Source organism: Microtus ochrogaster, chromosome 1 (assembly GCF_000317375.1).
Source record: "Microtus ochrogaster isolate Prairie Vole_2 chromosome 1, MicOch1.0, whole genome shotgun sequence".
Lineage (NCBI taxonomy): Eukaryota > Metazoa > Chordata > Mammalia > Rodentia > Cricetidae > Microtus > Microtus ochrogaster.
Window position 1 is genome coordinate 116,831,429 of NC_022009.1, and position 16,678 is coordinate 116,848,106.

General features: G+C 33.6%; 1 protein-coding gene across 1 annotated transcript in view; it reads right to left on the reverse strand.

The window, feature by feature from the left end:
- The window catches only part of Si (sucrase-isomaltase), a 64,767-nt gene that overhangs the window by 18,131 nt on the left and 29,958 nt on the right, over window positions 1-16,678 (reverse strand). Inside the window, exons 20-32 of the mRNA XM_026778945.1 lie at window positions 15,561-15,770; window positions 13,632-13,681; window positions 12,668-12,838; window positions 12,272-12,427; window positions 8,909-9,115; window positions 8,537-8,691; window positions 7,596-7,764; window positions 5,367-5,463; window positions 5,146-5,258; window positions 4,929-5,054; window positions 3,531-3,659; window positions 2,501-2,608; window positions 708-770 (exon numbers count right to left, since the gene is read on the reverse strand). Coding sequence (XP_026634746.1) covers window positions 708-770; window positions 2,501-2,608; window positions 3,531-3,659; window positions 4,929-5,054; window positions 5,146-5,258; window positions 5,367-5,463; window positions 7,596-7,764; window positions 8,537-8,691; window positions 8,909-9,115; window positions 12,272-12,427; window positions 12,668-12,838; window positions 13,632-13,681; window positions 15,561-15,770 — 1,754 coding nt within the window. The remainder of the gene's footprint in view (window positions 1-707; window positions 771-2,500; window positions 2,609-3,530; window positions 3,660-4,928; window positions 5,055-5,145; window positions 5,259-5,366; window positions 5,464-7,595; window positions 7,765-8,536; window positions 8,692-8,908; window positions 9,116-12,271; window positions 12,428-12,667; window positions 12,839-13,631; window positions 13,682-15,560; window positions 15,771-16,678) is intronic.

Sequence of the window (16,678 nt, forward strand, 5' to 3'; positions counted from 1 at the left end):
TAAGGCAAGCAGAATGATTTGAAGTCTCAGAGGTGGTAGATGGCTAGCAGAAACTTTTAGACAAAATAGAGCAGTTTCACATATGAATCACGGGGTTGTGACAGCATACACAAGCTCTGTGGAAGTTCAAGTCGGATGAAGTCCCAACATAGTGAGGGGCAATGTGCACCAAGTCCAACCACGTGCTGGAGCTTTTAGCAACTGACATCTGCTGGGAATGGGGGAGCCTGATAAATCTCTGTCCTTTGTGAATGAAAATCTAGTTTCTTTGAGATAAACGTGATAATGCTTCACTTTGTCAACACCTAGAATCTAGAAGTATTATGCCGAGTGATATTAGGTACCCAAGGAAAAAAGTAAGGTATCAATCTAATAACCAGGTATGCAAAATTCTTTTTCATATAAAATACATCTCATTACTAACCATTGCTAAGTTAAGATAAAAAAGGTAAGATAAAAATCTTAAATATTACTGTCTTATGAAAACAATGTAAAACATATGATTGATTCATCTATTTACTCCTAAAATTTCATATTTCGTAAAAGCTTGATTAAAATTTTAATTGGTTACACTTAATCCAATAGAAAATATTTTAAAGTAAGTTTCCTCTTCTTAAAGGAAAATATTCAAATTTAATCATTTGCTAATATGACCTTTAAATTCCAAATTCTGATTTTTTTTTAGCTATAATGTGTACAAAACTTACATTGACAGCGTCATCTTCTGATATACTCTCATTTATTTCAATACCAGGTAAATCTGGCCAAACCTGTCAAAATGTATAAGTAAATTAGTAATTCAAAGTAGGAAGGTATGACTACTATAAAAATTAGGAATATGTTATTAGAGGCATACTCTAACTTTCCTATTCTTGACTTTCCAATCCCTATAGTCATATCACACCCATTTCATTTTACAATACTTTCAGAATTAATGCAAAAAATAATGAAAATTAGTCTATTTCCTTCATCTGCCTCCCCTTTAACTACCACAGGTGCAATATGATTAACTTGTGTTTAGAATGTGCTTGCACTCCACTACTTTCATAATTAATATAATTGTTGCGTGATTAGTAAAAACCCAGAGACAGATATTGGGGTTCCACCTGAAGACCAAAAAAGCAAAGCAACCAGCCTCTGGCTCTTACCTCTACCTCAGACCAGAAGTTTTGTGCCACAATGATCAGCCATACAGATCAGGCAGTGATGGCACACACCTTTAATTCCAGTGGCCACACTGTTTTGCCATAGAAGCCAGACATTAGTGGTGCATGCCTTTAATCCCAGCACAAAAGAGGAATATTAAATGGGACAGATTTCAGACTCAGTCTGATTCTGAGGATTCCTAGAGGCAGGATTCCCATTTTAGGACTGAGGTATAGAGGTAAGAGCCATTGGCTGACTGCTTTGCTTTTCTGGTCTTCAGGTTGAACCCCAATATCTGACACTGGGTTTTTACTAATATCGCTAAACATAAGTTAGATCCAGTGATAACAATAAAAAACAACCAGAAATTAGTAATTTAGAAAAAAAAAAGACCCAAAAACCCAAAAATATAAATTGCAGATTATGTCACAATCACAGGAATTTGTGAAATTTAGTCTGTTCTTAAATGTCATTATTGTATAGTTGGGAATGTTTTTCTTGAATATTAAAGAAAAATGGACAAAGGCCAGTGACCTAAAACAGGCCTAAGGTTCCAGGAAATATGTTATTCATAGAATTCCCAGAAAGCTCCTAATCTTTACAATGGACTATGAAGTCCAGAAGGCTGTAAAAAGAGCCACTCTGACTTAGCTCTCTCTATCCCAACACACAGTTCACACAGAAAAAGTTTCCAGGTGTGGCCAAGTCCTGACTTCCCTCTCTCCCACTGGCAGCTACACAGCCTGTGATTTCTGTAAACCCTTTCCTCTGCACCCTCATTGCTGCCCCACTGGTCTTGACATGTCCACAGAACTGCGAAAGTCTAGTCTTGCTGTAAAAGTCACTATGAGTTTTCTTCCCTTCACTTCCCTTTGCTTGCTTAATATTAAGTGGAAACCAAACATGTTGCCGTAATCGACTCCGATCTCAGTGTCACTTCTAGTAAAGTCCAATGATTGAGTTTCCCTCTTCATTTTTGACCTCTAAGTTCAGTTGTCGAAGCAAAACAATGGCAAATCCCCAAACCACTGCACATGTTTTTAACAAAAGTAAAAATGCATAAGCACTTGTCCCAGCAGAGCATATGAGCAGCCACTCCACTATTGTAAGTCTCATTATAAAACACAAAATATATGTCAAATTTAATAAATTGCAATTGAGTGATGAAAAAATTTGATTTTAGGGTTTGTTTGAGTTCCATATTTATGTCCAATAATTCAGATTTAGATCTGATTGTACATATGATATTTTAGCTATAAAATCTTTTTTTGTCACACAAAACATTCTTTTAAATATTTAAGGAAATAAGATATTTAGCATTTTCAAAATTATTAAAGTTAAAAATAGTAAGTACCTTTGCCCAACAGATTTCATCTGTGTCAGGCCATTTGACAAACACATCTTTCTGTATTCCTCGGTCAAAGGCAGGGTAATCCGTCTCATTTCCTGAAATCGCTGGGTCCTAAAATCAAAGCAAAAATAATAAAACAAAATTAAAACAAACTATGTATTGGGCTAACGTATAGCTTGTTGGGTGGCTATTCAGAGACACTGTATCTTTCTTCTTCTGCACTGTTATAAACTTCTGTCACCATTTGAGGAAATGACCAAACATCAAAACCACAGCTATATTCTAAGAAAGTCTCAAAAATATCTGTTAGGAACTCAAGCAAGCTTATTGAATGCTTTTTGCCTGGTTGTATGGCTTGCCCATAAATATATTCCCAAACTATCCTTTCCACTGATTATTTTTATTCAACCCAGGGAAAGCCAAATTGTAATGAGAAAACAACAGAACAAATTCAAAAGAACACCTGGAAATTACTTCGGAACAAAAATATCGACTCCTAGACTTTGAAACCGAAGCCAGTTTTTGACTTGGGTGGTAACTGGAACACTATTTGGCTTTACTACCTGTCACTTGACTTGCATCTCTTTACACATCGACCTTAGTTTAAGGTAGATGGTAAGAGCCTAAGTAAATAAAAGAAAATGTTGATACAAGAAAATCAATAGGTAGGAGAAGTGTTCAAAATTAGATTTTTTTTATTTTTTTTAAATTTATATTTGCGTGTGTGTGCTTGTACGTCTGTGTGTTTGTGTACATGTGTGTGTGCGCACCATGTGTGCCCCATATACATGTGATAGAGTATTGGATTCTCTTGGAGCTGAAGTTATAGGTAAATGTGATCTGCCCAAGACAGTGATGGCATCAAAGCTTGGGTCTTCTTAAAAGAAGCAACTCTCTTAACTACTAAGTCATCTCCAGGCCTGGAAGATGTCCAATGTTGTACTCTGTTTTCTTTTTGAAAAGCTTTTATACCCTCATATTAGAAGCGAAAATATAAACAAAGAATATAATTCATGTAAAAATAAATACTGACCAAGATAATAATGTATTTCATTCCTTCACTTCTTATTCGATCAACAAATTCAGGAAGACCCTGGAATCGTTCACCAATTGTGAAGTCTAGTTGCCTTTCCATGTAATTAATGTCTGTATATTGAACATCCTAAAATAGGAAACAGGGATGATTTGGTAAGAGCTCTTTGGAGGTTGTATCTAGTTTCACCTTTATATAAAGATGCGTGTTAAAGAAGGAAAATAAGAAAACATAGTCTAAAACCAATTTTATAGAGATCATTGGTTTTGTCAATGGTTCAACAATAATTTAATTGGAGAAGTAAACATTATAAATCAGCAATACTACAATATTGGTTTACATGTGAAGCAAACACAAAAATAATTTTAAGGCTATGATTTTTATGGTAATATGGTCAGTTAAGAACTGAAATTCAATGCATACTCAAAGAAATACTTTTGTACTCATGTTAACCATAAATCATGTAGGAAAAATTTAAGATTTTATCAGAGACAAAAAGGAAAATTATTTACAATTATCAGTTATTATGAAAATTTTACTTTCAAATACATCAAATTTATTTTTGAAATTGCTTAAAGAATGCATTGCTTGCATTTAAATATTTGAAAATATACTTAAGCCATAAAATTTGAATTTATTATGGAAATTTCAAATGAATCTCAACTAATTTTCCAATCATTTTCTCTTAATCGAAATTACCCTTAATTATTCCAGTTTTTGCAAAAAAAAAACCCCTGTATGATAACACTGGATAAACCTCAATTTCAAATATCAACTCAAATACACTGTCCCTTTAATGTATGCAATTAATTTTCTGATAATAATGTGGTTGCAACTATTAGATTCTGATATGGACTCACTGTCAATTTCATATAGTAGGGTTCATAATGTTTAATGATCACTTACATAGAAACTTTATATCCTGCAATTTTTATCTGTTACTAGAATTCTTATATTGATAAAAATAAACTGATTTCTAAGCAGTGTGGAAAGAACATATTCTGTAAAGCCTGCCATTTAGCTCTGTGTGCTTCAATTATGTATCTTAAGGCTCAGTGGCAAGTCAAGCTCTTTCAGACTTCTTGCACTAAGTGATACTATAGATTACGCAAACATAAAGAGACACTATGTACGACTATACAATCCACAACTTAGGGGAAAATGTGAAGCTATTTGCTTAAATAGGTCAGGATATTACTAAAGTAGCAAAGTAGATAAAGGTGGACTATTATAGCTCCTTACTTAAGTACCCAGCAAAGATATATAAAAATCCCACATGCAACTTAAGATGCTACCAAAACATGACCATTATTTCTAAATCTTTAATTTGTTTCTAAAGAATATAGTGTCGAAGTATTTCCTTCTGTCTTGAAAGAATCCATTTATTGGTATACGTACATAAGGAATCTGAGCAGCAACCATCCCTTCATACAGCTCCACAACTTGTGAAGTATTTCTGTATCCGTAACGACATAATTGAAATCCTAGAGACCAGTATGGTGGCATGACTGGAAAGCCAATTACCTACAAAAACATTATGAGTGATATGAAAGAAGCACTTTACATTTATTTATAAATAAAACTTTATAGTTTTAAAATGCATATACAGTCATACTTCATGGTATTGCTGTGTTACAACTTCTGGGGTTGGTCCCAAAAACATGTAAAAATCCAGGATTCCTCCAATTGTGCGGTATGTTACAGAAGGAGTTGGTTGGAATGTAACATCTGAAAATCCAAAATAAGACTTAATTTTTATTTATATGTGAGATAGCTATTTGTTATTGGATAGCATTTACCTTTTTAATATAGGAAATTCAACAAAAATAGCTTTACCCATTCCATTGCTGTTCAGTAACAGAACTCCATGAGCGTTACCCTCATCTTCCAAAGCCATGTAATAAGGATGGAATCCATAGGAATTCAGTTTGTACTGAAACATAGAAAAACATAATGTATATTTAGGAAAAATAAAGTATAAACTAAATCAAGGCTGTTCAAATTTACTATGATTCAGTTTGGATGTTAACATATTCCTGATTAGTAGGCTACAGTACTTGAATAAATAAATGTAGTTCTTCATCTAAATATATTACTTCTTTTGTTTAAACTATTATTCCCATAGAGCATGCAAATGAATATGAAAATATGTACATCTCTAGACTATGCAACAATAACTGACAACCCTGATGCCACCGTAGTTATGTTTCTTCCAAGAAATTAAATATTTCACTTTATCTGTAAGTCAGCATTTTTCCCAAAATAAAGCATCCAGGAAATACTCAAACTGATGTAAATAATCAAGAAGAAAAAGTCATATACTTTTTCTGTCAAGAAGAAAAAGTTTATAAAGAAAGATGAAGGTGGGTGGTCCTTGGACTCCCCACAGGGCAGGGAACCCTGATTGCTCTTCGTGCTGACGAGGGAGGGGGACTTGATTGGGGGAGAGGGAGGGAAATGGGAGGCGGTGGCGGGGAGGAGGCAGAAATCTTTAATAAATAAATAAAAAACAACCAAAAAAAGAAACAAGCTTCCATGTAATTTTTGTTTCCAAACTTGAATTTTAGTAATTTCCTGGAATGTGAAATCAAGAAAAAATTATTAATCAAATAATTGTTATATTAACATTGGAGAGTTCTTTGGAAATGACTTTAATATAGCCTTCCTTCAAATAGATGCTGATGCAATTGCGGTACAGTAAAGGTAGCAACTGATGTGCACATCACCACAAAAATGAATGCAACATCAATTAATTTGTTCCTAAATTTCAAGCAGCAATTACAAGTAAAAATGAAGGTGAGCTAGTATTTGAAACATAATTACTTATGATATATTTGGAATTAATTATTATAATTAATATTTATTGTTCAATAATTTAAGTATTAAGAAAATGTGTTTTGATATCAAATAAATAAATAAATACTGTGAGCAGTTATTTCCAGAATATTGAGTATGTTCTGTTTTATGTGGCTGGTAAGGTAAGAAACTGGTTAGTTTTCATACATGCAGAAAGGGACTATTCAGGTTTCTGAGGTTAGGAAAGACATCAGTAGTCTTGTCCACTGCTAGAACTTACATGATACAATATTGATGCACCCGGCAAGATTTACACATTGGGCAATAGCAACAAGGTAGTATATGGAAGTGAGCAGGTGCTGTCCTGATTGGGCTTGAGATCTGCCTACAGGAGACTTTCAAGCCTAGTATTATAAACATGGTCAAAATCCATGGCTAGAAAAGCCATAGACTCCAGCAGAGAACCTAGAGATAGTGCATTTCGAAATGAGCATGCTGTAAATTTGCTTTTCCAATTAATCTTTATATCTATATATTTGAGCTGCAACCAACCCTCTTCATAGAAACTTATCATTCATGGTGGGTAGCTGTGTTTACCACACAAATGTATCACTATTCAAGATGGTTATTCGAAGCAACTATGACTACTCAGTCACAAATAGGACACTGATATCTCTAACTCCACCTACAAGACTCAGATCATATTTAAGAAGACGAGGCACAAAAGCTGCAAGGGACGGACTGGAGAAGAATTCTGTGACATGCTGTCCTCTCGAAAGAACATGCGTGCTACAAACATGAACTCACAGTGACTGCCCTTGTCTGCAAAGGATCCATCTATGGACCAGGTAGGGGAGCCCACGTCTGCCCGCCTCAGCTGAGAGGGAGTGGCCATTAATGAGTGCCAGGAAGAGAGAATCACTCTTTACAAAAGGCCACTAGTAGGCTCCCCATGCGCCACTAAATGATGTGCATATCCCGTGGCCATGTGCGTATGAATAAACACTAATTGGACTCAACCAGTATTTTTTAAAGATATATAAATTAAAAATAAGTTTTAAAAATTGTTCAACAAGTGTATCTTCTCAACTCTTTTCAAAAATTTATCATAACACTGTTTATAATACAGAAAACCACTGCGCCAGCTCTGCGAATCTCTAGCACCTTTCTCATCGTTTCAGTCTTGAACTTTTACCCGGTAAAGGAGTGAACTAGATCCTCCTCCCTCTCTTATCTGCCTTCATTAGGTAGTCACAGATTGGTACCTACCCCAGGAGGTTGATCTCTGGTGAACATCCCCCAAGTATGCCAGTTCAAATCTCGCTTGTATGCTGTGTGCTCTACTTCCCCGAAACCATATAGATATTGTGATGGCAGACGGGTAGATATCTGAATGAACTGGTCATTGAAGGCAAATCCAGGCAGGCGAGAATCCCAGCTGAACATAAAAAGAAACAAGCCGGTCAATGTCAATGTGTGCAAAATTAATTAACAATAGTGTTAATTCTATCTTTGTGATCCAAAAAAAAGAGTTGTTTCTCATACCCTTATTACATCCAGGTATCAAATAAATTTACACAATTACTGTAATTTATAATTTCTTTTGACTTAATTTTAAACTTTCTTTTAACTTAAGTTAAAGGCTTAATAAGTAAAATATGTTATGTACTATTGTGTGGAATATAACATGATAGTATCCTGATATCTTTATAAGAATTCATAGAGAGCTTAAATGTAAATGCTTTTAGATTTGATACAATTGGTAAAAACAGGGTGAAATTTTAAATACATTTATTCACCACAATATTAACACAGATATTTCTCATAGAATTTTCATCAATAAGTGTCAGGCTACAGATTTCATATTCTAAACAGTTTTACATGTTTGCATTTTACATTCTGACATTTATATTTTACATTAAAGTACATTTACATAACACATTCCTAATTGTTTTTTTATCAATATTCATTATGTATTTTAAGACAAATCTGCTATATAGAATTATAATACTGGATCTAGTATTTATTAACCAAAGCAATCATACCTATAGAATAAATAAAATTTTAGAGAGATTTTTTATATGGTTCTATGAGAGTGTTATGCAAAAGTGTTAAATTGGAAAAAATATTTAATATAACTCCAATTGTTACTATATTGCTCTTTTAAAATAAAAATTTCATCCTTTATATCAAATAATTTAGTCACTTACATAAGCTTTCCACTGCTTCTCCTTCGAACCTGAATGCCAAAAGGCTTTTCCTTGATTTCAACATCATAGAGTCTGTTTTCATAAGAGCTTGTAGGGGTTTCTGGAAGGTCAATTGGTACTGGAACTTCATATCTCTTATTATTGGGATCGTAAATCTATGGCAAAGAAACAGTGACATCACAGTAGAATTTGTTCTTGTTGCTAATGGAGTGCATGTTTTCAATAATATGTCCAAAAAAAAAAGCATTTAGAACTGTTGTCTGATTCTGCATATCTGCTTTATGCTAACATTGCATATGCAGGTTCTAATGAAGGCAAATAAACATTAAATTGCTGAATCTTTCGTAAAAATAAAGTTTATATGAAACTTACCTTAAACTGTAGCATTTCGTTTTTGTGATATTTTACTTCCACACGGAGATTGGCGATGGGGTTAGATGGAAGCCTTATTCTAGTATTTGCAGGATTCCACTGGAGGTCAGCTGTTATACCCGTTGACAAATACTGAGTTGAAGTTACCAAATAAGGGTTGTGGTCTGCCGGAAAGTAGCAGTCAGGTGCCCTGGATGCCAAACCAACCTAAAAGCAATATATGATCAGCATCAGAAAGTGTAAGCACTATGACCTTGAACTTAGAAAATAAATCAGGAAGACCTCACCTGAGCTTAGAAACAATTCACGCGACTCATAACAGAAAATTCTACCAGTCATTTGAGATGTGTTCTAAATTATTTCACACATTTACATAATGACTCCAATGATAAACAGTAGAAATAAATGGTCAAATATTTGCCTTTCAATACAAAATACTATAAATTAATTATGCAATTTTATAAAAATGATGACAAATTTTGCTTGTATTTAATTTTATGCTTATCATGCTGTTATTTTCTCTTTCTAAAAATGACTATATAATACAAAGTTATCGTTTCTTCTCTCCCATTTCTGTCGATACTAATATAGTATCTTCTTTGGCTCATGTTGAAAGTTGCAGGTGGAATCCCTAACAAGATTTAAAACAGGACTCTAAACAAAGATATTTTGTGTCTGTTCTTTGACACAGTAGAAGATACCCAAAAGGAAATTGATAATTACAGACGTGAACATTAAATAACTTACCACAATCTTTTCCCACAATCCTCCACAGTTATTAATACATTATCGTTTCTGAATAAGCAAGACATTTCATCATATTTGTCTATTTTTCAGAAATTGTACAAAACACCCGAATCTCCTTAAAATAATTTGACACAAGGTAATTACATGGAGATGGTCATTTTTCCCATCTTCCTTGTATTGGGTATCTTGCAAATATAATGTCAATAGCTCTGATAAACTTTGAAGACAGAACCATATGAAACATCGAACACACTGATTACATTTTAAATGCTGGCAAATCAAGCTCAAGATTCTGCTTACAAGAAAAAAAATAAATTCTGTTTTACTTCATCTATTCAGACTTTAGGTGCTTAAAGTATCAGTTCAAAGCAATCTCTCTAAAATATGAGTACTGTGCTTCTCATTAGAAATGTAATTTACACAATGGTCACCTGGAGGCAGTTCCAGTCGAGGACTCTGTCAGAGCTATTTTCCTAAATTTTATTTCAGCTCTCTTGTTCATAGTCATCATCAGAAATGATTTTTTGAGCATGCATATTCTAGTATTAGTAATTTATGGAGGGTTGGAGAGATGGATAACAAGTTAAGAGCATTGATGTCTCTTTTGCAACACCTGGGATTGTTTCCCAGTACCATCATGAGGACTGATGACCTTTTGAAATTCTAGTCCATGCTATCTGACATCCTGCTTTTGCCTTCATATGCACTAAACATATGGGGTATACATATATGTATATGCAAAATGCCCCTCTGTGTAAAATTTTAAAAAGTAAACTGAAAAAATAATTCATAAACAGCCTAAATACCTATATGGTAACTATTAATATTCTTTTGAAGACTTCACATATGCTGAGAAGTGATGAAAATGTATCCTTCAAGAGGTTTAAATGCGTGTTGTGACTTGATCAATGTACTTGAACTTCTGTTGGGAATATTAACCTCAATATATCTAAAACAAAAGTTTATCCTCCAAGCCTGCTTCTCAACAAAAAGACTTCTCAACCTCTGCAAATACACTTCTTGTTTGCCCAATGGTTTAAACCAATGACCTGAAGTCAATGGTTTTTTTTTACACTGCTAAATGAGAAAACAAAAGTTTTTGGCTCTTTGATAAATGTGCGTAAGATTAACCACTGGTTAATTCAAATACTACCACACTAAATTAATTCATTGGCTCTCTGACAGTCCTTTCAACATAGCAACAATGATGCTGGTATTAAAAATGAAATGAAGATCTGGCATTTGTAAATCTCAAAAACAGCTTCCCTCAGGCTAAGACTCATCAGTTTATAGAAGGTCTACCTGATTGATCTAAATTACTTGTTTGCATGTTTTTACGACACAATTTCTTGGTGTCTGGCCTTTTTTCTGTTGGTGAAATGTGTCTGGTGACTAGTCACTCAGCTCTATTGTGCCAGCTGATATTTCTTTCTAAAGCACTACTGCCTGTGAAAGTGCATTTCAACCCCTTTTCATGTTTACAAGTTCTCTGTGTTTGTTCTTATTTATCTTTGAGATTGTAACTGTATTAAAAAAAAACAGGATTCAGGATAGATGAATACCACTTGACATGACTCACATTGACTTCAAAATTGTTCCTTCCCTTCAGAATTTTTACAAATAAATAATTGTGGCCTTTTTTTCCCTTTTACCTATCCCGTGCCTAATTATTTCTAATGCTAAGCATTAAGCATTTTTTTTTTTTTTTGCTTTTCGAGACAGGGTTTCTCCGTAGCTTTTTTTGGTTCCTGTCCTGGAACTGACAGGGTTTCTCCGTAGCTTTTTTTGGTTCCTGCCCTGGAACTGGCTCTTCTAGGCCAGGCTGGCCTTGAACTCACAGAGATCTGCCTGCCTCTGCCTCCCGAGTGCTGGGATTAAAGGCATCGCCACCACCGCCTGGCTACATTAAGCATTTTTTGTTTAACAAAAAGGAAAGGGAGGATTCGTCTGGAAGCAGAAATTATGACTTATTTCACATAAGTAGAAGCCCCTGGAAAGTTGGTTGATGATGTTTCCTAGTTTTAGTACTATAACACAAAAATTTTAATTACCTGTTTTAATGGAGTAAATGCTGCTTGCCCTCAAAACTCAAAAAATACTTGAAAAGGCTGAGAACTGAGTAATAAGCATCGCAAGTGAGATCCCTCTGTCCTGTAGCACAGACTAAACACTAAAACACCTGCTATGCATGGCCATCACTTTTACAGTGGCCAAAATAACTGGAGCATTCTGTAGTGTCACATATCCAAGGTTTTAAAGGTCGAAATTTTGTTTTTAAAATACTTGTTACTACTAACAAAATGCCTTGCCAGTTTAGCCAGTCACCTATCAAATTACAATATAAGTCCAACAAAACTGTTTGGTAAGGAAGAAGCTTATCATCCATTCTACCAGAAAAGTAATGTATCTGTTCACCTTGTCTGTCATCTGCTAAACTATGTCTTTAAAGCAATATGTATCTAAAGTTTGATCGTCTATGAAATGTGCAAATTTCAAATGTCAAATGATTTATAAATGAATGACACATATGTTGCTGAATTTAAAATTTATGTGTAAATTTCCCCCTGATAAGTGATGTGAAAGCCATGGGTTTGTTCACAAGAAGACGGTTATTACCTCGTTCCATATGCAGCCTCGCTGTTCGCAAACTTCCCGTGTTGGTGTGCCTGCATCTGGATAACAACCGAATCTCTCATTCTCAGAGAAAATATCATTCCAGCTTACTACAAAGTTTTTCCCAAGATTAAAGCTGAGATCTGTGATGGAGAGAACCTGTGGGGGAAAAAAACATTAATCATTAATTCTTGACCTTGATGATACGTAAACTTAAAAGGATGCCAAAGTACAGGAAACCCACTAAATTTTCAAAAATTTTTACTACTCTGATAAATTTTTGGAAGAACAGAAAAGTAAAGAGGGGGAGAAAGGCATGTGACTTGAGTTTCTAGAGCTTCCAGATGAGTATTAGAGAAGGTAGAAAACATAGCAAACATTTTAAATTGACCAGTTTACCTTATTGGAAGCATCAAACGTGAAGGCTGCATGAACATTCATTTGCTGCTCAGTTTCTCCTACTCTAACTTCGGTTACAGTGTTGGTCAGCCCAAGGACTTTAATTGTTTTAAATGCGAGGGCCGTGCCATCTTGATATGATGAACGTGCGCAAGTGGCAACCAACTTATTCTGAGGAAAAACAGTACACAATGTTAGCTGTTAATCCCTTTGATACTGACCAGTTTTATTGACAGAATATGGCTGAGTCGTCTGCCATTGCATCCCACCAGTTACCACTGTGCATGTAACTCATTTTTAGCGCATGCCACACAACTTTACTTTTAGAATTAATAATGAAATAGAATATGAGGTCACTGATATATATAATGTCTCATAATCTAGCCCTTATATTGATAAGAGATAATTCAAATTCTTTGAAAGAATAAAGAAATGTAACCTTTGTGTAAAACCTCCTCAGTAATTATTTTAGAAATTTAAATGTGCAAATATTTTTCGTTCTTATTGCCAAGTCCACATGAATTATCACTTTAATTGACATTTCAAGACATATGATATAGAAATTATTTTCCAACCTGTGCACATATTTTATTTTTATTGCCAAATGAACATTAATTATCACTGATTGACATATTAAGTATTAAGACATATTGGATACATAGAAACTATTTTCAAAGCGATGTTAAAATAGGGTTTAAGAAGTACAAATGATACAATGCACAGTTTCATTATAATTTAGTCTAATACAGTTAATAAAAAGGTTTTGTTATTAATAAAGTAATAAAAGTATTAGAAAAATAGGTTTTCTTTGTTAATAATGTAAAAATTTAAATTTGACCATTCAACTATTCATTTTATCTGAATTTTATTGAAAACTGGAGAGAAACTTAAGCACTTCCCAGAAGTATTCTTTAATAAGTTATAAACTAGACATTAAAAATAAATACATTTAAAAAAAACTTACGTTGGAAACTGCAAAGTTGTAATATATATAGTTTCCATTTTCTATGGTATCTGAAATTGAAAAATAAGTAGTTATCAGATCAAAGTGAATTTTGTTTTTTTATTTTACATTCATATAGTGCTTAATTATTTTATAATTAGAATAGTAAAGCACTGTAAAGAATTCTAGTAAGTGTAAATGCCTGTAATAAGAAGAATAAAGAGAAATAAGGTTAGAAGGAAATTACTTGGGGAGCTCCAAGAGGAATCGAAGTGAAACAATGCATAGCGAATATAACTAAAGTATATCATGTATGTGGCGGAAAGCTTCTGAGGACTCAACCTTACCAAAGGATTACAGACAACTAAAGTTGCTGAGAGGGCACGGAGGGTTTCCCCCATGGGAAGGATACTAATTGGCTATCCTGTATACAATGGTCAGCCCTGAAAAACATATATGCAATGTAAAAAGACACACAATAAGCAGAAGATATGGACACACACACACATACATAAGCATTTATGTACGAAGGTATGTATGAGTGCACAAAAATTAGTGAAAAAAGAAGCCATGATTTTGAAGGAGAGCCAGAAGTGTTATATGGGAGAGATTTGAGGTAGAAAAAGAGAAAAAATTTGAAATTATGATGTAGTTATATCATAATATAAAATTAAAATAATTAAAATATAATATACAGGTGTATATTTTTAAATAAAAAGCAATATATTAATTTTTTGTTATTTTGTTTTCTTGTCAATAAAATTGCTAAATATACTATATGATTTAGTTTTGCCATGAGTAGTAAAATACTAAAAATTTAGAAGAAAACAGAACTTATCCTAGTCAGATTATTACCCAAAGCCTGTAATCCCAGTTCTTAAGAGGCAGAGGTAGAAATAGGAGACTGAGAATATCAGCCAGCCTCGGGTATATGAGACTTTGTCTCCACTAATAAAGCAATAGCAAAGATTATAGAGAGTGATATGTTGTTTTAAATTACTATTTCAAGTGATATTTATACCTTATAATCAAGTATAAGATTATTTTGCTTATGAAGACCTGATATAGCAAATTCTGTTTCACATAATTTTATTTATTATTTTTCATTATTTTGCAATATGGAAGGAATGTAGAGAGATACTGAAACCCAATTTTAACACGTAAATGAACTAACATCTAGTGAGGAAAATGTAATAAAGCAATGATACCTGCATCATACGTGTGCTAGAAGAATCCTAAGGCATTGTTAGAAGGAAACTGAAGACTAGGACTAGCCAAATTTGATGGAAATTGTTGATAATAAAATTTAATGATATTTGAAAAGTAGTAAGTTCAAAAGGAATCTATGTGATTATATTCATAGAAAAAAACAAAACTATTAGAATAAATAAATCATAGCAATATGAACAAGATTTTAAAGGTTAAATAAATCTTAAAGCATAAAGTTAAGAGCCATAATTTACTTAGCATAAAAACAGGTTCATGTTTTTTATTCATTATTTAATTTCTGTTTGTACTAAATTCTCAAACTGTAAACTAAAGGATTCTGAATAATGGAAAAGGATGCTTTTTTACCTTAAATTATTTGACACTGACATTAATCAACTACATCTGAAATTATTGGTTTTATTTTCATTTTCATTAGTAAAATTTTACCTTTAAAGATTACAATGAGTTATCCAAAATATTCAAAGACATGATGCAATTTCTACACTGAAAATTTGGCAAAATGCATCAAATTAAAAGTATTGATGTAACATAGAAATCACATGCATTTACCAAAGATGTTCTACATTGCCCCAATTCAGAACGTTGATAGGTTAACCACTTATACAAGTCAAATAGTGATGTCAAATCTCATAAAGAATCATAGAAACATCTTTATGAATGCACTCGGTATGAATTAAGGTGAATCACCAAGTCATCAGAATAGATGACAATGAGACTTACTCTTAGTTTCCCCGTCATCCCAGAAGAAATCACCCACTGCTCCTCCGTTATCATCTAAGGCAACAATGAGGCCTAGAGGATTCTTACGGCTGCAGGTAAAATGAGGTTTGTATAGAATTAAAAATAACTTTGTAATCAAATTACAACATAACAAATACATTTCAATGAAGAATTTTTGTTGTGGATTAAAATAAGAGCACTGGCATCTCTCTATATATTTTGCATTTATAATTTTTGATGTAAATATACTATTATGAGTAAAAATATACTTCATACACATGTAAACAAACAAAAGCATAATATGTAATTATGATGATATATAATCACTGAAGGATATGACAACTGCCAAATCTAAACAACGTAGCATTCCAACTAAAACTAAAAAAATTAAATGTGTTTGATATTCAGTTTAGGGTTCTGGAAGGATTGCTCAGTTTCAAAAACACTCTTGCTATTCACAGGGACCCCTGTTTGGTCACCAGTACCCCTATGTAGGGGAGCCACAAGAACTGTGACTTTGTCATCAGAAAACCACACCCTCTTCAGGTCTCTGTGTGCTCTACTCTGCACACATATGTTGTATATACTTACAAACAAGCATGTATGCACTCAAATAAAATGTAAAGGTAAACAATAAAGTTCATTTCAACCAATGTAACTTTAAAACACATTAATTATCCTGCAGATATAAAAATATAGCTAGAGTCATCTGATAGGAGGGAACTCAATTGAGAAAATAACTGTAATGATTCTGCCATAGGCTAGCTGGAAAGCATTTTCTTATTATTGATACGGGATGGCAAAGGCTCTTGTGCATGGAGCCATCCCCGGGTTGGTGATCCTGAGTTCTATAAGAAGACTTAAGAAGCCATGGAGAGCAGGCCTGTAAGCAGTTCCTATTTATGGCTTATGCATTAGTTTTTCCTTCCAGTTTTTAACCCTGCTTGACCTGTGCTGATTTACCCCAGTAGTGGACCACAGTGTGGAAATGTAAGTCAAATAACACCCTTTTCTCCCCAACTTGCTTTTGGTCATGGTGTTTCTTCACAGCAATAGTCACCCTAACTAAAATAGTGGTAGTTTTAAATGTTAAAGGAAGTGTGTAATAATTTCAAAAG